The sequence below is a fragment of the Lathamus discolor genome, chromosome 5, assembly GCF_037157495.1.
Source record: "Lathamus discolor isolate bLatDis1 chromosome 5, bLatDis1.hap1, whole genome shotgun sequence".
In the NCBI taxonomy this organism is placed as follows: domain Eukaryota; kingdom Metazoa; phylum Chordata; class Aves; order Psittaciformes; family Psittacidae; genus Lathamus; species Lathamus discolor.
Window position 1 is genome coordinate 63,834,774 of NC_088888.1, and position 27,950 is coordinate 63,862,723.

Consider the following 27,950-nt stretch of genomic DNA (forward strand, 5'->3'; position numbering starts at 1 on the left):
GCTGAAAGTGATTATTTTCTGACACATTCTGGCTGGTGGGAAATAAGTTTATGGGTCTCTTCCATTCCCAGTTTACAGATTTCCCAACAGAATTGCTCTGTCAGCTAGGACTCACTGGGATCTCTTCTGGCAGGGATTACAAACCAAATTGTGCATGACTCTAGGTCAAGGTTCGAGAATAAAAGGGTTTGTTTCAGTACAGCACCAAATACTCATGAAGAAAAACTGATAAACGAGCCCACATCCCTGAAAGTCTTCAGACTGTCTGTGAAAATGCAATATCCACATCTGTGAAAAGTTGTTGGCAGTGGACTAGATGATAAGAGTCCAAGAGAATATTATCAGTGAAGAAAAGTGTTTTGTATTACACACATTTTGTATTACAGAACATTTGTAGATAAAATATAATGAATCCTCAATACAGTCTTGTAGATATACTGCTGATTTCTAGGTTTTCTCCTCAGATGAGCTTCTTATTGCTAGTATGTGCTCCCTTATTTAGGGAGAACTGGCTCTATTCGGTATATTTTCTCTCTGAGATATGGGAAGAAGATAAACAAATAGAAGTTTCTTTTTACTAAATGTCCTCTTTTTACACCGGAAATTACTATGTTGTTGATGTATTTGATGTACTTCTTTTGCTCTTAGTAAATGATCTTCCTGAATTTCTGTATTTGTACATGCATGCTTCTGTGCTGTGATGCAATCAGAAAATTCAGGGGAACTACGTAGTCTTTTATTGGGGAATTCAACTTTAAATAAATGGACAGAGATATGTTACAGAAGCCTTTCATTATGACCCACATTGGTTGTTTGGCAAGAGATGGCATGTGTTATCACAGCTAAATTGTGTTAGAAATTATTAACTATATACTACTTAATATAAAATATGTGAAAAAATTAGTCTTACCTACTGTCCTCATAAATAACAGAGTACATTTGCAGATTAGTTCTCTAGAAGTTAAACGTGAAACTGGAGATGAGCAGTAAGTAATTCTCACTTCTGCACGTTGCTTCCAGCTAAGAATTGCGGAATGGAAGTTCCGTCCATAGGAGCTTCCTTTTTCTTGAAGGTTGAAAGTACTGAAAAATTAATACAGGTAACTAAACTAATGTTTTCGTGGTGAGTGGAAGTATTAATTACAGTATTTTCAGACTCACTTCCAGATAGGTTTTCTGGAGTTGCAGAAAAATACAACTCCATTTTTGTTGTCATATTTTAATGGAACGTTTGTGGTTATTCATAATGTTATTACTGCTGTGATTTGCAGACTGGGAAGACAGCGTGTTATATGGTTCACAAGTACTGGTCAGTTTGTATTTGGCATCGCAGTGGCCTTCGCATTCGACTACTACAGTTTTGTGATTGTGCGCTTCCTCCTTGCTATGGTAAGAAAGGATGTTCATCCTTGTTCTTTCTACTTGTCATTTCCTACCCCTTCTCAGGAGAACCTCCCTTTATATTATTACCTACCTACTTCATTGTTCTAAAGTCCCCTCTGTTGCACTTATTTCAGCAGAGCAGGGAGAGTCTGAATGTTCTTGGACCACAGCACTTTACCTCTTTGAATTAATAGAAAGCGTCTGTATGAAGCAGTGTTTGGTACTTCCTCCGTCCCAACCTCTGCTGGACTGGTAATTAAATACCAAGTGTGAGCAGCAAACTTTGATTTCCACATTGTGGCTGCCATTGCATTTCTCCTTATTGTTAGAATTGGAGTATATTTTTCTTAAGATAATGAATCTATAGTAATGATTTTTATCTCTACTGTTTTGAGTGATGGAGGAGAGATGCACATTTTTTCTTCCATGTATCTCTTTGGTGTTTTAAGCTACATCTGAAATACTAGATACATAGGTAGACTTGTTAAACACCTAGATGTTTATAACATACTTATGGTTATTCCAGGATATGTGTTTGTGCATAATGACACACATAATTTTATATATTTGTGTGATATATATCCAGTGTCCGATATTCAGTATTTTTACATAGTAACCAATTTTGAGTTGCTATTTTACATCCAAAAGTATAATATTTGTAGTCTTCCATTATATGATGCATAAAGAAATTAGAATGCTATCAGAAGAAAAAATGATGCAACTTACTTAAAGTAGGTTAGAAATTTGAAAATAATCACATAATTTATTTTGTTCCTGCTGACAGTACATTAGGCAAGACAGCACTTGCACCTGGGGCACCCTTTTCCTGATTAGAGCTCAGAAGGATTTCCTAGCAGGAAAAACTGCATGGGCATTTGAGCCTCAAACAGTGAGATCATCAAGAGTTCCTTTTCTTACTCCTTTGGCTGTTGATGCTAGAGGCTGAGGTAATTTAGAAAAGCAAAAAGCTCTGACTAGCCCAATTCTGTAGGTTTTAACTGCCCACTGTGACTGACCTGTGAGATGGAGGTCTAAAGCTCTAGCTCCGTGCCACTAAGATAAGCACAGCTTTCCTGCCAGGTTCAGTGGGTTGAGAATCAGAAATTATTAACTGGAATATTTTTAACCAGAAAATTGATTAATCTAAACAATATACTGGAATATTTGCTAGTCTAGATTTTCTAGCTGTGTTTTGAAATGTTTTGAGATACCAAGAGTTTGACTGTTGCTAGAGAAATTGAAATATACATTCAATAATATGTATATTCAATGAAGAAATGCTATAATGCAGAACATGCCAGTAATTGCATTCAGTAGATAACATATAAGAACCTATAACCATACGAGATTCTCTTCCAACATTGTCAAACTTTGATTTAATGAGATAATTTACAAGGGTCTGGAAGGTAATTCTCAGTAAATTTGCAGTTCCTTGATGTACAGATTATTAATAGTCTACTTAAAAGCCAAGGTTAAGATTTTCAGAAGTGGCAATTAGTTCACAGGACCTCACTTTTCGCCAGCATCCATTTTGCTATGTCATGAAAGGACGTGATTTTTGGAGGTGAAGGGCTTAGTGACATCAGCAAATTACGCTCTTTTTCAGGTGTTTCTTGCTGGTTCTCCCCCACTACAGAGAAGCATACAAAAATCACATTTTAAAATACAGTGCCTGGGCATTCTGAAGCTTTGAGTGAACTTTTTCTCCATCTGATTTGTTTGCAGGGTTTTTTCTGTCAGTGTGGGACATGCCAGTGCAGTGACAATTAAGTGTACATGAATGTGGAACACTGTTAGCTGTTTGTTTTTATTGCTGATGTACAAAGAAAGTAGATACAAACCTCACTACTGTTTTTGTTTCTCTCTCCCACCCCAAACCCCTAGGTTTCAAGTGGCTATCTGGTTGTGGCTTTTGTTTATGTGACTGAATTTGTTGGCATTAAAGCACGAACCTGGGCTTCTATGCATGTCCATGCTTTTTTTGCTATGGGAATTATGGTTGTGGCACTCGTGGGATTTTTGGTTCGGACCTGGTGGGTCTATCAGATATTTCTCTCCATAGCAACTCTTCCCTTTATCTTGTGCTGCTGGATGCTCCCAGAAACACCTTTTTGGCTCCTGTCAAAGGAAAGATACGAAGATGCACAAAAAGTAATTCATATAATGGCAAGATGGAATAAAGTAAGCACTCCGTGCAAAGTTTCTGAACTCTACTCTGTCCAGCAAGATGATTTAGTGAGTGGCAGAATGAGTGACGGTGACACATCCTCAACAAAGAAGCACAACATCTTAGACCTGTTTTGTAACTGGCACATTGCAAGAAGAACCATCACAGTCTGGCTGATCTGGTTCACTGGGAGCTTGGGGTACTACGTCTTCTCCCTCAGTTCTGTCAGTCTAGGAGGCAATGAATATTTAAATCTCTTTCTCATAGGTAAATATTTTTGTACCTTATTCTGTTTATGACAGAACTAGAACATAATATTTAGAAATGTCTATAGATTTGACAGCCAATTTTAAAACTTTTTCATTCGATTATGAACCCTGTTCAAAAAGTTTCTTGCTAGCCCTTCAGAAAGTTGTCTAACGCAGCAGCATCATTCACTCCGAATCTTACTGTTTCTGGGGAAAAAGAAAAAAAAGGAGAATTTAAAATTTGTTGGTGTACAAAATTCTTCTCCATCTGTCTTCGCTTGTAAAACCATATTGTTGTCTCCTTTTTGCCCTGCAAGCATATAGCAGATCTACACAAACACCAAGGGAAGCAGTCCAGCAACACAAAATTTATATGGCTCTGTTAAAGGCACAAACTAAGAAAATGAGAGAAGAAAATGTCATTTTAATCACTTATAATCATGATATTTTGTGTCTCTGTAGCAAATAATTTCATAATTCTCAGAAGCAAGAGTAACTTTATTTTTCTCAAAAGTGTATTTTTAATTTAGTTGTATTCTTTTAATTACAGTCTGGCTATAGTCTTCCTCTGGTATGTAAGTTGTTTATAAAGGCAGCTCAGTGCATCAAAGGCCTCACCCAAAGCTTGTTGAGATCAGTGGAAATATTCCATTGACTTCTAGATCAGGCATGCAGCTCTGAGCCAATGAAGAAGTGAATCATGAACTTTACTTTATGCAACATTCACTCAGTAGAGTGAATACACATCAGTAGAGTGAACGCAACTGTTCATGTACATAGACACACAGAAGACCTGGTCTCTCCTGAATTCAGTTTGTGTTGTCATGTATAATAGCATATTCGTAGACTGATATGTTTAAGAGAGGATGCTAGTATTGCACAGATAAGTAAACCGTCATGGTGGGGTACAGTGCGTAAATCACCATATCCACCTCTTCCAAAAATATTTTAGCAGACTAACAAACACGGAATAATTGCAACCTGCATTTACCAACACAAGATCAAAATGGTTTCCTGCTATTATAGATGTATTGACATACTACATGTGCTTAGTGAAGGGATGCAACATAATTTGTTCAGGGCTGTATCTTACATTCTTCCTTGATTTTACATCAGACATAGTAGCATTCTTCACAAGCAAGTTGGGTTTAAGACATGTCTGAACTGGCTTAGGTTCAATATAATTTGTCTAGGTGCAAATCATGTTTACACGTGGTTTGTAAACAGTTGTAGCCTGTTTTTTAGAGGAAAGAAACCCCAGTTCCTTTAGAGCTGCAGAAGTTTTTCTCTGGAAAGAGACATTAGGAAGAGATGATCTGAGTAAGAGTGGGATACTGTAAGCAACTGCACTATTTTTAGTGGGTTCATAAACTGGACTTGGAGAGACCTTGCTTGACTTATACATTGGGGTGATTCTGGGCTGAAGCTGGGGATGCAGCTGTGCCTTCAATTCTATGTCCAGGTGGAAGCTGGCAAATCCTGAGAGGTGTGTCAATGCAACACTGGCAGTATTCTTTGTGGGGGTACCTAAGCTGTTGATGTGAAAATACCTGAAGCAGAAGAGCAGCAAATAGAGAGCTTTCAGTCACAAGTGCCAGGGTCATGTCCTTGCTGTTTTGTGTAGTTTTCCACCCCAAAGAGAAACAGAGCTGCTCTGCATTATGAAACCCATTTCCCTTGTCCTCTATCCCCTCCTACCGTATTTTAGGCCATGTTTTCTGCCTTCTGCTGCCATTTCTGTTAACAAATGAACTAGCCCGACACACTGCTTATCTCTAGATTTCACTTATTTATTACCCTCTAGATTAAGCTAATCCTCATAAAGAAGAAGTTAGAGTAACAACATGAATGTGTGTAATCATGACTTAAAATAATTTCATACTGACAGGTGCTGTGGAGTTGCCTTGCTATGTCATTGCTTGCATTGGGATGGACAAACTGGGAAGGAGAAACACACTCATTCCGTTCCTTATTTTAAGTGCACTGATCTGTGTTTTAATTATGTTCATACCTCAGGTTAGTCATGTATTGTTGAAAGTGTTCCTATAGTCAGAATCGATTTTAAAGGCTCTTGTCTGTAGATGCAGCTGCTCTTTCTGAATCATGTAGCTGATTAAAGGTGGCTTTTAAATTGCAGCTATCAGTCTAAGATAGATTTTTGTATTTTCAGTGCAGGCTTCACTATCATTGCTTGTTCAAAGAAGGGTCACAACTTTTGAAGGATTTAAATGAAGTTTGGAACAATGTTATTTTCTGGTGATTAATTGTGCTCTCTTTCGCTAGGATTTCAATATATTAATTATCTTGGCAAATATGGCTGGAAAATTTTCAATAGGTGTGGCATTTGGCCTTATATATCTCTACACAGCAGAACTATACCCAACAATTGTAAGGTAAGAACTTTTGCCAGTTAAGTATTTTTCATTACTTTGCTCTTATTTCCTTTCCATTGTTATGCTCTTGTGCTAGATCAAGCAGCTCTTGGCATCAGTGGCAGTGGTCTGAAAGATCTGGGATGGGTTGAGTTCCTTGGTTGCTTCAGAGGTGTCTAGGGCTTGGCTGTACCATAAATTATTACTCAGTTTTCATTCCATGTGCATTGATTGATTTCATTGCAGAAGTAGAATACTCAATGCGAACTAGAAGAATACTCAGTAGTTTCTTAAACATTATTTATGCCTTTCTTAGAAGTCCTGGTTTCTTACACAGTCCTGTGGTCAATGCTGAATGATGATTCTGATTTTAAACTTAGTTATAGAAGCAGCTGCATTTTTCTACAATATAAATTTACATCAGTGCAGCAATAGCCTCCCGCTGTAATTGCTTAAAGACACATGGACATTTTACTGATGTTTTAAGTGGCTGTGCATTTCTAATTGTTTCCTTTATCTGCCAGAATTTTTATCAAAGTCTTTGTTTTATGTATAGATCACTTGCTGTTGGAAGTGGAAGCATGATGTGTCGTGTAGGAAGTGTGGTTGCTCCTTTCTGTGTATATCTGAGAAGTGTCTGGATTTTCATGCCACTTGTAAGTATTTATTTCAATGGTGAACATTTCTGGTTTTGAAAATGCATGTGTCACTTGTTTCTTTCTGGAACCAGAAGCTGAACTTGTATCTTGAAAAGGAAATTGAGTGAACCATTCCTGTTAAAAATTTTAAGTCTCAAAGATTAGTAACTTGTTAAAAATATGCAGCGAAAGCAAAAGGGAGACTTTAAGTCACTGAAATCTGTTGAAATGGAAGACAGAAAAATACTTATGCACTGAATCCCAGTATAAAATCCTAGTATAAAAAATACTTTCCATAAAAATATACTTCATCTACTATATAACATTTAGGAAGTGTCTTAGTCCGTAATTATTTACTTTGCAGGCTTAGAAGTTCTTGGCCATGCTCCTGATTTATCGTAACATTTTTTCAAAGGCACGGTTCTTCCATTCTGGAATTCACCATGGGTGGCCGTTTTTTCATTGCATCCTTGCAATAGCCTTCCAAAAGATCAAGAATGTCTTATGCTTACTATACTTGATCTTCACAGCTGACCCAAAGCTTCTTTTTTGTGTTTTTCATTTACAAGAACTGAACAAAACAATTCATAAGATAGAAAAAGAGAAGCAAATGGTACATTAATGAGGTTCACAGTGACTTTGACAAGCAACAGAATCTTAGATTCATTAACCACATCCTATTTGTAGGTAATTCCAGGTCATGCTACCATTAGGTTTTGTCTTAATATCAGAAGATGAAAATGTAACGGGATGTGTCTTTAATATTACTCTAATTTTGTCTACCAGTTTGGAATTTCCCGAAAAAGTGGAATTGTGTTCCTTTGATTTTGCAACTATAAAATCTTCAATTACAGATGCTAGAGACTGGTTTCAGATAATTCTTGGGAACTCATTCCACTATTTAAATTAATTACTTTCAGTTGTTTTGGATTAAAATTAAGAGGATGAAGGAGACCACAAATTAATTTATTCCCTCAAGCTCCCATACAAGCCAAGATATCATCCCAGGAAAGACAAAGAAACATTTGCACAACAGAGTGGTCATGGGAGAGCATTCTTTTTCTGTTGTCCGTGTTTTGCCTTTACTGGCTGAGATAAGCTTTATCTGTGCAGAAGCGTTGCAGTTAAACCACAGATGGGGAAATGCTCAAACATGCTGGAGAGCAGTGCAAATGGCAGTATAAACAGAGGATTATTTCAGCTATGAACAACTCTCAGTGTACAAAAAAGTATCAGAGTATTTGTAGAGTTGTGTAACAGTTCACAGTGAACATGTTTTCATTATTAACTCCTATTATAAAACTTTTTTCAGTTTATTAAATAGGCTTGCCTTGAGTTGGAGCATAGTGTGGCAAGTCTCAGGTTACATAAGTGTTTTGGAATGGAAATGAAATCAAATGGATTACATTTGTAAGTAAACTGATATACGTTGTGTTGATCTATTTTATACACCACACATTGTCAAGCAGTTACTACTGTCATTTGTTTGACAGTCTGTCTCATGTACAGTTATGCCACCTGTGAATAATGCAAGCATCTCATCTGAATGTCTGTAAATCTAGAGTAATTTGCCAAGAATGTTTTTCATGTGACAACTTTCTAGAAAACATACAGTAAAGCAACTGCTCTATGTATAGCCTATTTCTGTTTCTGAGCTGTTAAGAATTATGTTACAGTAGCCCTTTAAAAGGCTTGATTTTTCTCTTAGATAAGGTCTAAATTATAAATTAAAAAAATCTCTGCTGAGGTCAGTAAAGTAAATGAATGCTAATCCTTTGTCTTTGATTTTCATGACAAAATTTAACCTTTTTTATGTTGAAATAGGAATTTTGTGAATAAGATCATATCTAGATTAGTTCAGAGCCATCAGATGTCGATATAAATATAAACAGCAGACTAGAATAATCACTTGTTCTCCAAAGTAAAAGTATTATTTTGTAGGGGTATTTAAGTCAAATTATCTTTGTTCTAGACTAAATGTATTAAGTCCTGATCTTAGACCACTGTGAAGTTAAAACTGTTGCTCCACATAGGGAGGACATACGAAAAATGGTGGTAAACCTTATTTTGACGTTTTTCATGGCAGCTGTTAGAAGCTGCTGGCTGTATTGAAATGCTGGGAATACTCTGAGAATTTTACTAAGCAGAAAGTCAGATTTCAAATTAAGACCCTGAAAAAGCAATGAATTTAAGCAGGTACTTCTGTCAAATTAACTTCAATGGAGCTTAAACATAATTAATACAATAGCTTAATCCATAAGCGTTTAATTAATTGATTATATCAGAACATTTTTCTGATGCTAAATTATATATTGTAAAATAGTACATAAATACAAAATGTACACATTTTTTATGAGCAAGCAAACGGCTAAATTATATCAGATGCCTCATGAAGAAGCATGCCAAGATAAGACCGCAGACTTGTTTTGACTAAATGTGAGTAACTTCATTGCTAAGTGTGATTACTGACCCTGAAAAGGTAGATGACATTTGAGAAGTCATTTCGTTAATATAGTGTGACTTCATTGTTTTATAGTCTCTTTTTTTGTAGGAAAGTTTGGAAAATGCTTTGTAGGGTGAGGGAGAAGGAAAATACACTGAATTAGTCAGCATGCAGTAGTTTTCCCATTGAAAAAAAAAAGGAAACTAACATGTGATGAAGTTAGAGTTAAGAGAGCTGAGATGAAAAGGCAGGAAAGCTGGTGGTATATACACTTATCAAATAGTGGGAGTTCACAGAGAAATAAGAGGTAGGTTCATGAGGAAGGAAAACATGAAAAGAATGCAAACTGTCTAAAAGACTAACCAAAACAGAGAAGACACATATACTTGAAGCACACAGGGTTGCTTTAACCGTGTTCAGTTAGCAAACAGTAGTGACCCTGTTCTCCTAAACTCCAAATGTATGAGTGTCCATAAGCCTCAATATCCTTTACAGCCCTTAATATCCTCAAATATAAACTTACAAGGATGTAAACTAAAGGATGTCTGTAAGAAAGGCTACTGTAGAATAGCTGCCATGTATCAATTTATCCTGTCTTACCATGGCAGAAAATCACATTTTGATAGTGGAGAAGAGTTTTGACACTCAGAGGTGAGACCTTAATGTTTTGGAATTTATTTTTAAAGATCACTCCTGCCACATATATACGTCTACAAGGATTTCCTTCAGTTTGCCACTCAGTGCCACTTCCAATGGTCATATTACTGCTAGGATTTTTTAAAGTTCATTTTTCATGGTAAAAGCATGACTATTTTATTTCCACTGTAGTTTGTAGTATTTGACAGTATTTTGCTTACTTTTGTGTTTTGTCAGCCTCTATATTTAATAGGACTGTATGCAACAGTGTGGCTTCTGCTTTTTAAAAGCTTCTGCTTCTGCTTAAGACCAGTTGTCCTCCTCTGTCAGAGGGGAGGGGAAGCAAAAGCAGCATGGTGCATGTGCATGAAAATAGCACAGCTCAAGGCTACAATGGAGAATTTCTATTTTAAAGCACCTTTCTGACTTAAAGAGAAAGTCAGGCTTAACTTGTCTCAAGCTGTGTATGAGAGACACAGGCATAGTGATTCCAAATGTTCTCTCTCACACTTGGAAAGAAAGTATTAAACAAATAGGACAGACCTGAGAATCAGCATAGGGCAGGACACAGATAATACAGCATCAAAGTGCAGTCATAAAATTCGAAAACACTGAGGCCAGGCCTGATGTGCTGTGCAGAAGCGTGTCTATCAAGAGCGATTTGGGTCATTTATAACTAGCGTTGGAAGAATGTGAGAGTTTTAATGTTGTTCTGTGTTCAAAGGAGGAAAGTGGGAATTGTTCTCATTGAACAAGTCACAGAATTAAGGGAAAGGAAAGATACTCCCAGAGCATGTGTGTGCCTCAGTATCTACCCCACATAATCCTGATACTTGTACCACTCATGCTGAAGTAAGCTGTCGTTATGGAGCAGTGCATACCATGGACAAATCCAAGATGTGATCCAACTGCAAATTTCAGCTAATGCCTGCACCCTTAACAGCTCTTTCAAACTGTTTTTAGCAAAATGTTCCTGTTGAGAGCTAACTCATTTTCTGCTGAAGAGCTCTCCAGGGCAGAGATGTACACTCTTTGTGCAACATCAGGCAAACAAGCCATACTGAAGAATTCTGGTCTGGCTGAGTGCAGGAAGAACACACACAGGTACAGGGGGAATAGGTTCAGGAGCTGAAGCATGGATTGAGATTACAGGTGGCAGGGAAATTGTACCTCTGTGAATATGCATGTAAAAATAAATGTATGAAATCCTAAAATCGGTTCTTAAATAGTAGATTTTCTGATAGTAGAAATACCAGATTAAGATATATGTATTGTTTTCTCAAAATGATTCCTCCTTGTGCTGTATTGATCTCTTGTAAACAAAACACTTTACTTGCTCTTCATTAGTTCCACTGCATAATCTTTCATTTATGCAACAAAAAGGCAGATCTTTTATACAGTCAACATTTAAGACTTAGTCTTTGCTTTAAATTACAGTTCTTTGTGCTTAATTTCAATATACTCTCAAGCAAGACTGAAGAAATGCATAACTTGAAAGACATTTCTACCCTTACAGCTACTGTTTATTTCTTCTAGTTGCTTGTTGGGATCATGGCTCTTCTGAGTGGAATATTAACAATAATGCTTCCAGAAACACTGGGAAAACCATTGACTAATACTTTGGTGGAAGCTACAGAAATGGGAAGAAACAAGAAAAGCTGTTCAGAAAAGACTCCTTCAGCACATAGTGGTGCACCATTAGAAAAGATAGAGATGTTTGGTCAAGAAAACAGTCAGCACTGAGAAATAAAGCAACAGCAAAATGGCTGTTCCCAATTTTAATCATTACCTAATTTATAAGATCTTTTTATTCAAGAAATGTTACTGTACTATAATATCTGTGCCTTTTACTTTGTCTCTAGTCTTGCCTTTTCATTAGAGCAAGTATATACGACCTTTGCGACAGAGGTACTGCATAAACTTTGATAGGATTTCTAGTTCCTTACCCAGCCTTTAGAAACTTACCCAGACCTTAGAAAACCTTCTGTCTTGCTGTGGAGAGTTGGAATGATTACTGTAAATGGTGCAACATACCTGATTACACATAGGTAAAAAATATGCCAATTCTTTGCTTCACGTTTTCTGCTGTTAGATTTGCAAAACCACCACAAAACCACCCTGTCCACTCTCGTCCTATTGCAGCTGACACTTACAGGCTTAAGACTCCAACACACAGTAAACTCAGACAGTTATGATTCAAGACAGGAGCCCTAACATTGCATCAAGTCATATCAATAATTTTAAAGCTAAACTAATTTATTATTTTTCTCACCCCCCCCCCCCCCCCCAAGTTTTCTACTAGAAAAGGTGCCACTACTAATAATGGAAAGTATTCTGTGGAACAGCTTCAAACTGAAAAAATAATACTAAGTTTGCAAAATGTGCAAATAGTTTGTATATTCATTCTGTTGAATGGCAAATGTATTTTTATTAGTGGCTTAGAAAAATGGGTTTCATTCAGGCTCTCTGCACAGAGGCAGACTTAGTTACTAATGAGTACTTAGTAGAGATGGTATCTACACCATTTTCCTCATAGGTCAGCTGTCTCTAGCTCATTTTTTCCTTATACTACACAAAATCAGTTAGAAAAATACAATTTAAAAAATGCTAGCTGGAGGACACTGATCAACACAAACAAAAGTTACCAGTTACTCTTGTAGTTTTAGTCGGGGTCTGTAAATGTCCCACTGTTGATCCACACCTCGTGTGCAGATCAACACTTACTTGCTGGTGTGGTGATTCTGCCTTACAACTGTGGACCACAGAAAACTGGTAAATAGGAATGCATCATTCTGGCTGCTACTTTTATGGCTTTCTGTCCCACCTCCCCTTTTTCAGTCTACCTCCAGACCTGGGTGTTTCTTGCTTGCCTGAGGATCCGTATTGTCCTTGCTTGGCCACCCTTGGCTTGAGGGGAGCATCAGAGGAAACTGCATGTTGAGGTTCAGACCTTGCTTGGGCTGTGTGAACCCTGTCATACCTGGTTTGAAATCAGTTTTTCTCATCTTAGGCACATACCCTTATGCTAGCTGGTACAATTTCATCAAAACAGGTCATCCTTGTTTACTTCTTTGCCATCTACCCCAAAATAAGACATCTATATTACTGTAGATAGATATTCTATGTGCTTAGAGATTAGAGGCCACATTTTTCAATTGTATCTGCACAGTCAAATTAGTTCCAATTACTTCTGAAACCAGAATAACGATTTATATCCCCTTATAAAAGATTTTTTTTTTCTTTACTGCATTGTCCTAGAGTGCCAAATAGCACTTTTGTCCTGGTGTTAGGACAAAATCATATCTTATATTAGGACTAAAATGCTTCAAAGCAAAAAACAGTAAGTTTAAGTTCAGGGAATTTCTGTGTAATAATTACATGGAAAGTAGAAAGGAATCTTCATGCTTCCTTCAATTGTGTGGGTGTTCCAGTATTTGCAGAGAAAACCTCTAAAGAGAATGGCATAGAATACTGTGGCTTCTGTCCAAATACATTAGTTCAGCAAAAGCATGTGCTTAACCTTACCCGCATGAGTAATCACATCTTTATTCAGAGAATGACTTGAATACATGCTTTTATGAGTGAAGATACAATTACTCACATGCTGTGGGTTTTTGTTTTGCTGAAGAGCAGACCTAGTATTCTTCCACTGCTTTCAGATCCCCCTCCAGTTCACAGAGCAGAACAACTCTCCTTATCTGCAAGATCCGTTGGCTAACCCTGCATGCTCTGCCTTAAACAAGGGTTTAACCGTGCTAAGGGAAAATATCATGCAATACACCTATCAAGGAATTGAATTGGTGCTGTCTGGCATTGCAACCACCCTGCCTCTTGACAGCTCCAAGTAATTGCATAATTTTGGGGTTTTTCCACACTGATAACTCCCTCTTTTATTAGTACAAGGTCCTGTCTTAAACTCCTTAGTCTTAAGTGCAGGGGACAGTAAGTCTGTTTCTAGCAAGGTACTAAAGAACTATTAAAATTAATTTTTCAACTTCCTTACCTGCCGAATAACTGATCTGGGAGTTACCCTACTAAGAACAGACAATGCATGTTCTGTGTTCCTTTGACTTGAGGTATTCAGGACCTAGTCACCTGCTACTGGTATACATAACATAAAGAAAAAAAAGAAGAAAGCAAAAACTTAGATGCACCAGTGATACTGAGCAATGCTTACAAGCTAAAATCTAATGGTGATTCTAAAATACAATGTAGTTTGATAGCTTTTAATCCCAAAAGCCAGTTCCTCCTGTCACTGAAGTCAGTTGGTACTTGGTTTTTGATTCAAATTAGATCTGAATTTCACTGAACTAATGATGTTACTTCTTACCCTAGAAATAAAATTTTTATTGATCCACAGGTACACCTTTTGTGATTTTATGCATGAATAGCTTAAAGGATGCCTGGGGTTATCCTATTCTTTGACCTGAGAGAGCATATTACTGTAAAGAAGGAAATAGCATGTGTCTATATGTCTCTAGCATTTCTGTCTGCTTGTTTTTTCCATATGGACAAAAATGCGTTTAACACTAGTTACACATTATAAATGTAGCGTAGACAGGGTGAGTTGATGTCTTTCTTTTAAATATTCATAGATTATCTAAATCTCTGATAAAAGGACATTGAGTTTGAGAAGGCTTCTGTCCCTGTGGGGTATATTTAACTGTTGTTGCTCATGAGAAGAATTGCTTTCCAGAGTTTCTTATCTGAGTCCTTAAGTTCCTTTATGTTTGCATTTCCCATCTCTATCTTAGTGCAAATTGTGCTGATCAATGTCTCTGGAGTTACATAATGGTTTTATGAGGTAGATTAGATAGATTAGAATTCTTGCCTGTCTTAATTGCTGGTCACTACTGCACAATGACAAAAGGTTTTGCCCTAAATTTGATATCATATTTTATTAGACAGTCTTACAGTTTGTTTAGGACATACTTTCTGGGCTAAACATAGGAATGAAGGCAATTATCATTGGTTTAATGATAACTAAGGAAAAATAATGAGTAAATGTGTTTGATATTTTGAATCTGTATTTTGAAGCTGATAAGATGTATTTTCTACTTTAACAGCTCACTTAAATTTCTTTGTGCAAATTTCTATAGTTTAAACATCAATGTGAAAAAAAAGAAAGCTATGCAAACTTTGTGCAATGTGTAAAATGTTTTGGGTTGTGCCCTGAATGTTTGAACAAGGGGGTGAATCCTGCCTGAGGGCTGAGGGCTTTTGTGTAATGGCTCTGTGGAAACAAGATGGTCTCATATCTGAGCTCTGGGATGGAGTGGAAGACTCATTGGCATTCTCTTGTATCTTCCACAGATTTTTTTTGCCATCTTCTTAGGTGCAGTCACTTAGGAAGCCTCCACAGCATTGTGCTCAGCAACACGCAAAGCCTGTGAGTGTCTTTTGCAAGGGCTTATACAAGGCATGTAAACGTGATGCCAAAAGGCATTTGTGGCTGCAAACAGGAGGGTCTGGATTCCTCCTATGCCTTTTACAAGCGTCTTAAAGATGCTTGGCTCAATCTCAGAACAGATTTGTGGGGAACAAATTAAATTAAAGATTTATTTTATTTCTTTTTTTTTTTTTTTTTAAGAGTGTTGACAAAAGAACAAGTTTATTCTGTCCGGAAAAATTCTAGTAATGCAGTCAAGCATTATCTGCATTGTTGCATCTCATGAAGAAAGATCAAAGCACATCTATGCTCTGGTAATCTAATAATTTTGTGCAAGAGTCTGTATCAGGTGCCGTGTGCATTTTGGTAATGTGGAGGAAGTAAGTACTCATAGGAAGGTGTGTGTTTGCCCAGAATATATGGATTTAATTCAATGTATGTTAATGTTCTTTTTTAACGTGTGTTTATTATCTGCAATTATGTGCAAGAATAAAGTCAAACACACATTATTTAATCTTAGCACTTTTATGAAATTTAATGAACTGTTATCAGCAGCTCTGTGTTTGGTACATGTTCCCTTGCAAGAGCTGGGCTGGGGCTTCAGCCTTCCACGAAGAGCCCATGGTTTAGGCTGACAGGTATCGTGTGTGTCTTTTTCCTGTTTGTGTTTGCAGATGTAAATGAAGGTTTGGGTAATGATGTGTTAGGTGGCAACTATGACAAAATGTGCAATAAAACGTCTCATGCTTTGGATTTTAGTTGCAGGAAGAATATGGTTCTTTTTTACCTATATTTGTGTAAGCTGACTGGGACAGTAGTCCCTCAGACACATTCAGTAGTGACAAAAATAGCTGCAGATATTGTAGAATGGGTATGAGTTGATCAGAAGAGAGAGTAGGTAACTGCAGGACTGAAAACAATGTAACTTGTGACCACTTGGTGTTCAGCGGATGTGAAAACTTACTGTAACTTCATCGCACAGGAACTGGAGTGCGCAGACAGTGCAAGGAAAATGAGAATTGCAGCAATTTACAGCCCTATTTGTGATTTGTCCCCTTAGCTCATTTCAGGAACCTATTTATTCTCCGCTTCCGTTAAGCCTCTAATTAGGGCAAATTATTAATTTTTCCATGCTTATTTTGTTAATGTTATGTTTTCTGATCAAGTTACACCCATCACTTGGTTTAATCATTTGTGTTTTAATGGCTCTATATGCCCTTGCCAGGTGATTTACGTTTCTCCCTGAAAGTAACCATAGTGAACAGTTCAAATATTTGCTCGAGTTGAGAAATTTGAATCATCCCTGATATACTGATTTCAAAAGCACCAAGTTCAATCAAGCTGAGAAAAATCAAGCCTAAAAAGTATATATCTCAATGGAGAGGCAGCCTTTTTTCAGTATGATTGATATATATAAAAATGATTGCAGAGAGGTACACAAAACCAGCTCTTTCAAAGAAATTACTCACCTAGGTTTATAAGTAATCAGAAGCAATGGGAAACATCTCATTTAGTGACAAACCAACTCCTTTTTCTGTATTCCTGTCTAACACACAGGATTGGATACTTACATTGGATATTAACATTGCCTCATTACGTTCCATGTAAAGATGAACTGACTTGCACAGGCATAAGAAAAACCCAGCACCCAGGGGTGATTCTTATGAAGATTCTCTCCACAGTCTCAGTGCCAGTGATGAGAATGAAAAGCCGTTTTGACTAAGGTGATCAGCTGGTCACATGCTTTGCATGCTGTTGCTGTATGTACGGATGCCCTTCGGATGGCTGCTGTTCCCTATTCAAATGGCTATGAAGAATAGGCACCTGTTTGGAAGCTCCATGGCAAATGCTGTTCGACAGCATCAGGGAGGGAAATGGTCTGCAAACACTGCCTTGCTGACCCTGCTTAGGGACAAATGCTCAGGCTGTCAAATACTAGCCAAAATGTCCTGCTAATGGCAAATAGTCTGGAGCCAGGAAGCCCTGGCCTACAATTTCATCCCAGTGATCCTCCAGACAGGTTTGCTTTTGACAAATTTGTGGTTTTCTGCTGAAAAGGTTAATCCAAACAGCCCCGCCTGGCTGGGCTCGTTAGGCATTTGCGGTTTAGCAGACTCATTCTTCATTGACCTGTGAGGACTGAAATGTCTGGCCCCAGGGACACGCTCATGTTGCTGCCATCCTCACTGCTAGCACGATTCCACAAGCACTGTGGCAACCTTGGGACAGCTGCAGAACACAGTTAATTGCTCGCAGGAGAGTTAAAAAGACAACGTGTTCTGTGCAGGACAGCAGCAGCGCTGGAGCGCGCCGGGGGAATCCAGGAGAAAAGTTACCAGCAGGCAGCGAACGGCGGAGCTCCGGCAGCGCCAACGCGCGGCGGCCGGGCGCCCCGGGAGAGGTGCCAGCGCTGGACGTGGCCTTTGCCTGGGCACAAACAGCTCCTTCATTAGCAGAGGGACGGGGAGCCGGGTGCTCGCGGAGCCACCTCGGGGAAAGGGAGCTGCCAGCAGCCCCTCAGCCTCCTCCCCGGCAACGCGCTCCGGGCTCTCCTGCTCTACTTGCCCGCGCTTCCCGGGAAGGTGTCTCTTCCAGCAGGACGGGGGCCTCCTCCTCACCAGGTATTGCCTGCTCTGCCCACTTGTTTGTTCTGTTTTGGTGGGTTTTTTGGACTACTTCCAGTCGAAGAGGGAAATGTTAGATAACGGAGCCCTTTTTGGCCGGGGAAGGCGGCCGTGGGGGGGGTTGCACAGGGACCTGACACAAACCAGTTGTGTAAGCTCAGGCAGGGAGGGGTTCAGGCCACAGACAGAGGCAGCTGGGCAGTATGAATGCAGTGGCTGTCACGGGTGGTTGTGGCGTGAGCGGCGAGCCTCAGGGTTTGGCTGGGGCTGCCCTGCCTTGCCCTGCCCTTCGCCCCGGGGGAGCCAGGCGCCTGCCAAACCTCCTCTTCTCCCTGCTTACCCTCTCCCCGCACAGAGAGGCAGCAGGCTCACCAGCTCCCTGCAGGGAAAGAGGGCTGCAGACCTCCCTGGGTTTGGAGAAAAGCAAGCGCTTTGCTCTGTGTGTGGGTGCTGCTAGTGGGAGTTACTGCTGTTGCTGGCTCATAGGGTGCGTATAACCTGCTGTCCTTTAAGAGGTGTTTCTTGTGCATGCATAGGGGAACACCCTATCTGCAAGAGGAGCTGAGGCCTCCCTGAGAGCCCTGGGGTCTCCTGTGATGGTGGATCAGACACCTGCTTTCTGGCCGTGGTGCTGTGTGTACAGAAAGGGTGAGGGGATCCCAAGGAGTTTCCAGAGTTGTTTGGCGAAGAGAGCGCACCCTCGCCTTCCTCCTGTGGCAGGTCCCAAATGTACATTTCACAAAGCAGCCCAAATGACAGAAGAGAGACCAGGTCAGAGTCAAAAGCCAAAACTGGGGCCATCTCCTTAGCAAACTCAAGAATGGCTCAAGCTGCATGAGCATCTCTAACTACCTTTAGCAAAGAGCCTGACAGAACCCCACTCTGGGGTCAGGCAGAGGGATACGACACTGGGGACGCTTGTAAACTGGGGAAGCGAATAAGCACAAGAGTGAACTGCAAAAAAAAAGAAAAAGGAAGGGATAAAGGGTTCCACATTAGACATGGGCAGGGTCAGTGGGGGCAGCGGCCCAGGTGGGTAAGGAGCCCTCTATGGTAGTTCAGAAAGGCTGGAGCCTTTCCTTCCAGTGTTGAAAGCTTCAGGAGATCCAAAGCAATGTTTCAGCACTTCTATATAGTGAGAGTCAGCAAAAACACCCATCCCTACAGGGCTTCAAATGTAACATGTTTTGGTTACTTCCTGTTTACCCATTTTCTGGTCAACAGTTCAATTGGGCTTTTTCAGCTGCTTATTTTCATGTGTAAAATGCTTTGCTTAGTAGGTCAGCCAGGTTGCAACACAAGCTAAGAGTATCCAGCCTGCCAGAGAAGAATGCATGTGGAGTTAAGCCATAGGGAGAAAAGAAAAGGGTATGGCAAGCGGCCCTGTCTGTAATGCGATGATGCCAAAGTGCGAGCATTTATGCAGCTCTTCCAGCTGAGGGATGCCAGTATCCCAAGGTCTGTTACAGCCTGGAGGGACCAAGGGCCAAGAGGCTACAGCTGCAGCTGGCAGTGGGTGTTCATGTTTCTCTGTGTGTAATAGAATCACAGAATCGTAGAATGGGTTGGGTTTGAAGAGACCTTAAAGATCATCTGATTCCAACCACCCTGCTGGGACAGCTTCCACTTGACCAAGTTGCTCCAGGCCTTATCCAACCTGGCCTTGAACACTGCCAGAGATGGGGCAGCCGCAACTTCTCTGGGCAAACTCTGCCAGTGTCTCTCCACCCTCGCAGCAAAGAACTTATTCCTAATATCTAATTTCAGTCTACACTCTGTCAGTTTAAAACCACTCCTCCTCAGCTTATCCCTACATGCCCTTGTTAAACGCCCCTCTCCAGATTTCTTGTGTGTGCATGTAAGTGTGCTGTTGACCAGTGTATTTATCCATATTGATCTGTCCACTGCTAGAATGACATTAAGGCTGAAGGTTAGTGGCACTAAGTGGTGATACACAGCTATGTGACACTGCCAGCATTGTCAGTTGCGGCAGTTGGATCATTAAGTCACATCACGAAGTATCTCAATTTAAAAAATCCCTATTCATTCTGGGAGGAGCAGGAGGGCAGCAGGGGCATGAATCCTGAGTCAGGCAGCTGGTGTTCTCTTTGCTGGGGAATTACAGCTCCAGGTGGCTTTGTCCAGCTTCTGTCCCCTTCTGACACTAAGAAAGGACAGAGATAAGCAGTACCTGACATTCTTTGCCTGCCTCCCCAACACCTACTGCAACTGATTAGTCTTTTAAACACTGATTTTTGCAAACCCCTCAGCATAAGCCAGTCCAAGGGGGCAAGAGGTGTCACCCTCACTGGCACTAAGCTGCCCTGCCACATCAGCTTAATACAGTTTCTCCTCCTGTGTTCTCCCAGAAGGTACAAGGCTCCCAGCTGAGGCAGGCAGTCCTGCACTCATAGGGGGCAAGTGGCTCTGCAAAGCCTGAGCTGCGCTTGCTGTTACAAGCTGTGTGTAGCTCCTGCTTTGCAGCCGGTCAGGTTTTGGCACATTAACACATTGGGGCTTGATGTGTTCCTGGGCTGCAGCAGTAAGTGCTTGAAAAATTATGAACTCAATGAGTGCCCGACACAGCCTTCTGAGCCATTCCTGCGGGCTGCAGAACCACCAGCAGCTCCTCCTCGCCCTAGCTGGCTTTTGCAACATCGAGATCAGTTGATACTGAAAACCCCATCCAAATGGGAAGAGCTGTGAAACCTGACCCTCCACCAAGCTGCAGCTCCCCTTTCTCCCTCAGCAACAGGGAGGTCAGTCAGGAAATTCAATCTCCATCACCATTCAAGGGCTTCTGCGAATGAGAGTGGTGAGGGGCAACCAAGAGCCCATCCCTGGCAGATGCCTGATGTACCCGTCACGTATGTCCCAGGGGCAGCTGAAAAAGCAGGACTCTGGTCATCCATGGACAGCTGGGAGGCTCGCTGGGCATGCTAAGAGCCGCATGCCATTTCCACGGCTGCCAGTGCTGAGTGAGAAGGTTTGTTAATAAAAGTGTGTTTAGAGACCTCTCTCAGAACCAATTTTCCTAAGCATTTTTAGCATTATTACCCCTCCCATTTCTTGTTGCTACTATCTCCCTTTCCCTTCCCCTTTCTCTTCCTCTTTCATTTCCCTTCCCCTTCTCTTCCCCTTCCTCTTCCTTTTCCCCTTCCTCTTCCCCTTCTTCTTCCCCTTGCACCAGCCCTTTTTCAGATGGGGTATGTGGGTAGCAGCCCATGCAGGCCGGTGATTCTGGTTCATGTTCAGGGTACATTCTACCTCTGCTCTCCATCCTCTTTCCTGCTCTGTGGGGAAAACTTTTACAGTCAGCTTGTGAAAGAAGAGGTAATAATTAACAGGAAGAAGCTTAAACTTTGCCCTGAGTGGAAGAAGAGGGGTTGTAACAACCCTTGTCTGTGATGCAGAAGGAATGCAATGATGGGCAACAATGCCTGCTCCTCTCTCTCTTCCTGCATAGTAGAACGTCAGATTCTAAGTAGGAAAACCCCAGGGGTAAGTGAGAAGCTGTGTGAAGAGCTGTGAGCAAGGATCTCATAAATAAACCTGACCTGTCATAATCCCACACAGTCTGCTTGCCTGAATTTACATCAGACGCCAAAAGCCACAGGAAGATGGGAAATCAGCCCGTCCTTAAAACTGCAGGCACTGGTTTCCAGGAAAAGTTCTTAGAAAGCAATTAGTAAGGCTGGATTTCTACAGTCAGGGGTGAGTGAGTCCCATAATAGGAAGCAACACCATAAGGGGGCAAGGCCAAAGGTCCATCTTGCTCAGCATCCTTTCCAAGAGTGAATATTGGTTGAATACTCCAGGCAAACATAAGACCCCACAGGCCAAGGAGGTTCTCCCCCTACATCCATGCTTAGCTTTTCACAGTGACCCCTTGAAAGAGCACCTGAGCCAGCAGCTGCATCCAAATCACCTGTTTCAAAGCTGCTGAGGGATTTATCACCTCTGAGGTTGCCTGGTCTCTTTCGGACACATTTAGTTCCTGCCTTCAGGGAGTTTGCAGGGTGCACTGAGTTGCATGGTTCAGTTGTGCTTCGTGTCTCCACTGGTGTGAAACCTGCTGTGTGGCTGTGGCCAGGCACGTAGGCTGGCACCTCTCTGGGATGGGCAGCCAGGTGATTATCAACTAGGAGATGTGCACCACTCATTAGGACAGGTGCCAAGCTCCCAGACTTGGTCAGGACTAGGGAAAACAGATGTTGCACCTCCTGGAGTCGTGATCAGCAGTTGAAGATGCTGAGGAGTAGAAAGGAGCTACTCCAGGACATAAAGCATGGCAAAGAGAGGCAAATATAGAGGCTCTCGGGGCAGCAAGGCTGGCTGGTTCCTGGGGACCAGCATGTGCTGCTGGGAAAGTGGCAGCCTCAGATGCTCACAAATCTGTCCAAGGCAGGGGGTCACACTGGCAGGTACAGGGGGCCAAGGATAGGCTGGAGACCTCAGGTTACTAGGGGCACAAAATCCCCCAGGGTACAGGTAGCTTCTCTTCTCACACGTTTCCCACCAAGGCATCATTGCCCAAGCAAGTTTTATATGTGGGAGTGTAAACAGCCAGGCTGTACCCATGAAACTATGCATTGTGTTTAATAGCTAAACCTCACATTTTCTAGGACAGAGCTAAGCAGCTAACCCAGTCCTTAGGGTCAGAGGGAGAGCCCTGCACAGCAGAGGAACTAAAATGCATGTTAAGAAAAACATAATCCACAATGCACTGGACTCTTTGCTCTGCGTAACCAGTTTGCCTCCTGTGCAATTTGCTTCTGCTGCCCAGGCAGTGACAAACCTCATTGCTGGAGATCCTGATGTTCAAACAACCCTTTTGCTCCGGGTGCCTGAATGCTAATTTCCCCAGAGCTCCAACTTTTGCCTCTGACGCAATCGAAAACTTGACGGGTGCCTCACTCCCGCAGGTACATTGAAAAAACCTTGCCCCAGATTGCTAGTGCCTTAACACCAGTGCCGGACGTACAGACAGTTCCCTTGCCTTTGCTCTTGTGCTGAGGATGCGGTAGTGGCTATTGAAATACTTCTCAAAAATCCGGATATGTGATTTCCAGACGCAGGGTAGGTACCTCTCTCCTCTGGCGCTTCCTCCTGGGGATGGCAGCACCCAAGGTCGCAGTGGTTGGTGCGGGAGTCATCGGCCTGTCCACAGCACTGTGCATCATGGAGACTTGTCCCAGCTGCTCCGTGACCATCCTTTCAGAGCAGTTCAGCCCCAACACAACAAGTGATGTTGCAGCCGGGATGCTCATCCCTCACACCTACCCAGGTACGTGTAGCCCCGCCTGGCTCTGCTCATGGCACCTCATGCGGCTGCGTGCCAGCATGTGCAGAGGTGCACAGAGGTTCAGGAAGAAGAGTGCCATGACCTGTGTTCATCAACACTAGATTGTACGTTTCTGTTCTTCGCATTATCCCTATCTGCATGTTTGGTTTTGATTACTTGCAGACACACCGATCCACGTGCAGAAGCTGTGGTTCAAAGAGACCTTTACTTACCTTTTTGCCATCAGTAACTCAGCTGAGGCATCAGAGGCCGGCATTCACCTGGTTTCTGGGTAAGAACAGCCCCCTGGGGCAGCCTTTAGTATGTTTGTGCTGTGTGCTGGATGTTTTCCTCGCTGGATTTCAGGGGTATTCCCTTCATAGAGTAACTCTTCTGGCCACATTCCCAAGAAACTGAATTGCAGCTGCTCAGGTATGATGTATTTTGAAGCAAATATCATTCATAGGTGCACACACAGAAACCACTCAAGACTGGCCAGCACAAAATGTCTTTTAACAACTGATGTTTTCCATACTGTCATCCACCGGTTGCTTGCAGCAGGGGTGGTCTCCATAGGGATGGGGCTGCAGGATCTTCCAGCTTCAGCAGCTAGGTATAGGGATGCAATTGTGGGGGGTGTGTTGGGTTTTTTTTTTTATAATGCCTATTAGGTACAGAAATTCACCTCTTGGGAGTGTTGAGGCTGGTCACTGTAGCTTTATGGATGCCCAAAAAGCTGTGACCAGGTGTGCAAGTGACCCTATGTGCAGGTCCAGCCAGGGTGGCTGCAACCATGGTGAGGGAACTTTGTACTTCTACAGCTGGAAGTACATGCAGTATAGCTGGAAGAGCTCTCTCCAGTTCGTTTACCATTGTGTGTCACCCTCAAGCTCAGCTGTGGCAGCCCTCTGCCTGTTTGCCAAGGCGGGTATTGCAGTAGCAGGCAGCAATGTTCCCTGTTGCTGTTAAGCTTGCTGAGCTACACTGGTAAGTGGGAAACAGGTTCCTGAATTCCTGGGTTTGTGCAGAGATGGCTGTGACACATAACATGGCAGAGCAACAGCACTAAGTTTTGCAGCTTTTTTCATGTGTCCTTTTAGGTGGCAGGTCTTTAAAACCACTCCCAAGGAAGAGTTACCTTTCTGGTCGGATGTTGTCCTGGGATTTCGACCAATGTCCAAAGCAGAACTCCAGAAGTTTCCACAGCATCAATCTGGTCAGGCCTTTACAACACTGAAATGTGACTGTCCGCCCTACCTGTTGTGGCTGGAGAAAAGGTTGGTTTTGCTGCAGGGTGGGCACATGGGGAGAAACCCAGGCAAAGGGACTAGGGGCAAGCTGGGGATTCTTTGAGAGCCTTAGGTTTGAGCAAAGCTGGCAAAGGGCTGTTTCTCACCGGGGAAAATGCAGCAAGTTCTCCCCTGGGGAGAAGCACCAGAAATAAATGAGTTTTCAAAATGTGAAAGGCCCCCGTTGTGCAATGTCCACTTTCTACCAGTGTGGCTGTACAGTCAGGCTTAGAGCGGGGGTGCCTCTGGGCATAGGACTGACACAACCACAGTGTCACACTTGGCCAGCCAGACCTTGAAGGTACATTGGGAACCTGCCATCTCCTAAGAAAACTTGTGGGTGCTCCTCATTTGTCAAACTCCCCAAATAATACCCCTCTGTTCTTGAAGATATGTCCAACCCCTGGAGAACGGGCATGTCTAGGAAGATGTCTTATCTCTGAAGCCCGCACTTAAGAAGTAAGATGGACCAATTAAACTCAAATTTGGTCAACAATTGGACTAATTTCTTAATCCAGCTAGGTGAAAAATGGTCAGATAGCATCATGTTGTAGCAAACCTTTTGGAAATGTTTGCCTCTGTAAGGTGGTTGATGCCCTCACTCTCAGGAGTTCATGGCTTTAGAGTTCATGCCTAGATTGACATGAACGTTAGAAAATTTGCCTGTTTCCAAGTTTCCCCAAAACGCATGGATTTTAGATAGCCATAGGAAAGTCAGGATGCAGATTTAAAAAGGTTTTGACACCGTCATGTGCATTTAATCCACTTAAGTACCCATAAAGTGAGCCAATAGCTGCCTCCTCTTGAGAGAAAGCAATAGGCAGCAAGCTGATTTGAGGTTAAGTGAAGAGACGCGTACTGACACCATGGTACAAATTGCCAGCTCAGCTGGCTTCTTGCAAAATGTGAAAAACCGTGTCCTGTTCTAGCAGCCAGCCAGGCTGGGAGTACTCCAGTGCCGTCAGTGCCATGTGAGGTCTTTGCTGTCTCCTTGGTGCAAATGCTCCGTCATGTTTCATTACCTAACCGAGTCAGAAATTTCTGCTGAAGCACAACTGGGTTGTACAATGCATTCAGTATCTGCCACGTGATTTCTGCTCTCTCCTTATTCCTGCTATAGCCAATTTAATTCTCAAAAGATGTAGTCTAATAGGATGATCAAGCTTCTTTTCTTTCTCTTCTCCCTGGTGATCAGAAGCGAGAGCATATTAAACATGTAACTAATTCTCAAACCCCTAGTGACTCAAGCAGTGTTTATAGACCATTCTCCTGGCAGTCCACAAGGAAAACTGTCTCTGTGCCCACCTTTCTGGTCCAAAAATGGGCTTCAGGAATTTTTTCCTGCTTGATTGCCTGAATTTAGGAGTTTTCAGTTTTTTTTATTGGTGTATTTTTTTTATGTCATGATGACAAAGTCCCAATTACAACACTTATGTGCTCTCCCAGCAAGTTGCCCAGCCAGAGCTGCTGCATGAGGCCTCCCCTGTTCTTCCCAGCCAGCCTCAGTGTCTTGCTGAACCAACACCCCAGAGCATCAGCTGTGCCCTGGATCCTTCACTAACTCACTGCTTTGAGGGAAACCACCGGGTTTATAGTGGGGTTGATCACTTTGCCAGCTGCCAGACTGTTGCAAAGGACAGGATCTCCTACTTGGTACCCCAACTAAAGACCCCCAGCAACTGGATCCACCTGGCAGGATGCAGGGCTCCATCTCATGCCAATGTTTTTCCACAGGGAAGGGCTTCAAGGCAAGTTTAGGGTGGAATCTGGCTTGAACATGAGGACCTGACTGTCTGCCTAGGGTCTTATCCCAGACCCTTGTCTAATATTGATCAACCAGATGCATCTTTTCCAGCCCAAGTATGCTAAAAAAATAGCTTTGGTGAGATCAAATCAGACAAATAACATACAGAAACCTCCCAGCTTTTTTTTTTTTTGTTTTGCTTTTTGTCCAACCTGTCTGTTTTTGACCGCTATGTTAACGGCAATCTATCTCATTTACTGAATGTCCATAATAAGTACATGAGGGTTTAGGGATTTCTTCTCCGCCTCACTTCTGCGGTCTTTTGCAGGTTGAAAGCAAGTGGCGTCCAGATGTACACCAGAAAAGTTGCAGACCTGTGGGAGCTGCATAGCAAATATGACATCATCGTCAACTGTGCGGGCATTGGAGCCCACCAGCTGGTAGGGGACAAGAAGCTCCTTCCTGTCAGGGGACAAGTACTCAAGGTTCATGCTCCTTGGGTGAAAAACTTCATCCGGGATGGGGATGGCTTAACTTACATCTACCCAGGGATACACAGGATAACCCTGGGGGGAACCAGGGAAAAGGAGAACTGGAGTCTCTCCCCTGACCCTGGGACTACCAAAGACATCTTTGACAGATGCTGCTCCCTTGAGCCCTCACTGCGGGGAGCTCAGGATATTCAGGTGAAGGTGGGCTTGAGGCCATCCAGGCGGTGTGTGAGGCTGCAGAGAGAGGTCTTGAGTCAAGGAGGAGTTAAGCTCCTGGTGGTCCACAACTATGGTCATGGTGCAGGTGGCTTTTCGGTGCACAGGGGCACAGCCAAAGAAGCTGCTTGCCTCGTGGGAGAGTGCATTGCTTCCCTGCAAGGCTCCTCATCAAAGGCCAAGCTTTGAATCCCAGAGGCTCCCTTTCCATTTACAACAGGCTAGTGTGGCATCTCCTAGTAGCAGCTTTGGACTTGTATTCCATTACTGGATAGAAGAAACCTAAGACAACAGCTTGTGCCATTGCAGAGGCTGAGTGGTATCTCACCTGGCTTCCAGCTGCCGCTTTGGAAAGGCATGATGAGTTGATTCAAATATTTGTCCAGTATTTGCTCCTCCTTCATCTGGCATTGTTTCTGCCCCTGGGCATTTCTCCTAGCCTCATGTTAAAGAGAAGGCAGGATATTTAAGTGTTCTTCACATAATGGGGGTCACATTTCTGCAGTATTTAGCATTTCTTCATGTGCAGCTGGAGGGTATCGGATGCACTAGGATCACATTCAATAAAAACTAGTTGTTTCCTCTTGTGCCAAATCTAATCTAGTATTGCCGTTACTCCTGCCATCTTGATAACAAACTTCACAATTTTCCATATGATTTACAAGGAAAAGAAGATTCCTGCAGTGCTGCATTCCAGTGCTCACGGTCAGCTCTTACAGAAAGCAATGTTAGTGCACAGTGACCAGGCAAGTGTGATTTTAGAGCAGGTATGTGACACTGATCGCTGCATTTGCCCATATTACACCTCAGGGAGCTGAATGCAAAGTTTTGAGAGAAGTTGCCCCATATGAGCTGTGGGTTTGCGCATCTTTTCCCACACCTGTTTGCAAATCTCTTTTTTTTTGTCCTCAAGCCCCTCAGATTTTGCTCACAGACACAGATGATTTTTTTCCTCCAAAGAGCAGCATTGACATGGCCTATGTTTACAGAGAGGGTTTATCAGGGTGGTCTTGGCAGTGCAAGCAT

The 27,950-nt window shown here is 42.1% G+C and overlaps 2 protein-coding genes across 7 annotated transcripts in view; both read left to right on the forward strand.

Moving 5' to 3' along the window:
- SLC22A16 (solute carrier family 22 member 16) overlaps positions 1-14,250 on the forward strand; it is a 50,281-nt gene extending 36,031 nt beyond the window's left edge. For 2 of the 5 annotated variants that reach the window (XM_065681076.1, XM_065681077.1), the window contains 6 exons: positions 1,272-1,389; positions 3,268-3,817; positions 5,687-5,814; positions 6,082-6,191; positions 6,727-6,826; positions 11,424-14,250. In XM_065681076.1, coding sequence (XP_065537148.1) covers positions 1,272-1,389; positions 3,268-3,817; positions 5,687-5,814; positions 6,082-6,191; positions 6,727-6,826; positions 11,424-11,630 — 1,213 coding nt within the window. In that variant the 3' untranslated portion in view covers positions 11,631-14,250. Of the gene's footprint in view, positions 1-1,271; positions 1,390-3,267; positions 3,818-5,686; positions 5,815-6,081; positions 6,192-6,726; positions 6,827-8,120; positions 8,208-11,423 lie in introns of those variants that run through there. The other 3 variants (XM_065681078.1, XM_065681080.1, XM_065681079.1) reach the window with 3 other exon arrangements.
- A 3,143-nt stretch (positions 14,251-17,393) lies between these two features.
- On the forward strand, positions 17,394-27,523 carry DDO (D-aspartate oxidase). 2 transcript variants are annotated; one of them, XM_065681082.1, is made up of 6 exons: positions 17,394-17,897; positions 22,687-22,825; positions 22,973-23,187; positions 23,368-23,476; positions 24,285-24,461; positions 26,546-27,523. In XM_065681082.1, the coding sequence occupies exons 3-6, from the start codon at positions 23,016-23,018 to the stop codon at positions 27,111-27,113; spliced, it is 1,026 nt and encodes a 341-aa protein (XP_065537154.1). In that variant the 5' UTR covers positions 17,394-17,897; positions 22,687-22,825; positions 22,973-23,015; the 3' UTR covers positions 27,114-27,523. The 2 variants fall into 2 exon arrangements, with proteins under 2 accessions (XP_065537154.1, XP_065537153.1); XM_065681081.1 differs by lacking the exon at positions 22,687-22,825.
- The last annotated feature ends 427 nt before the right edge of the window (positions 27,524-27,950 follow it).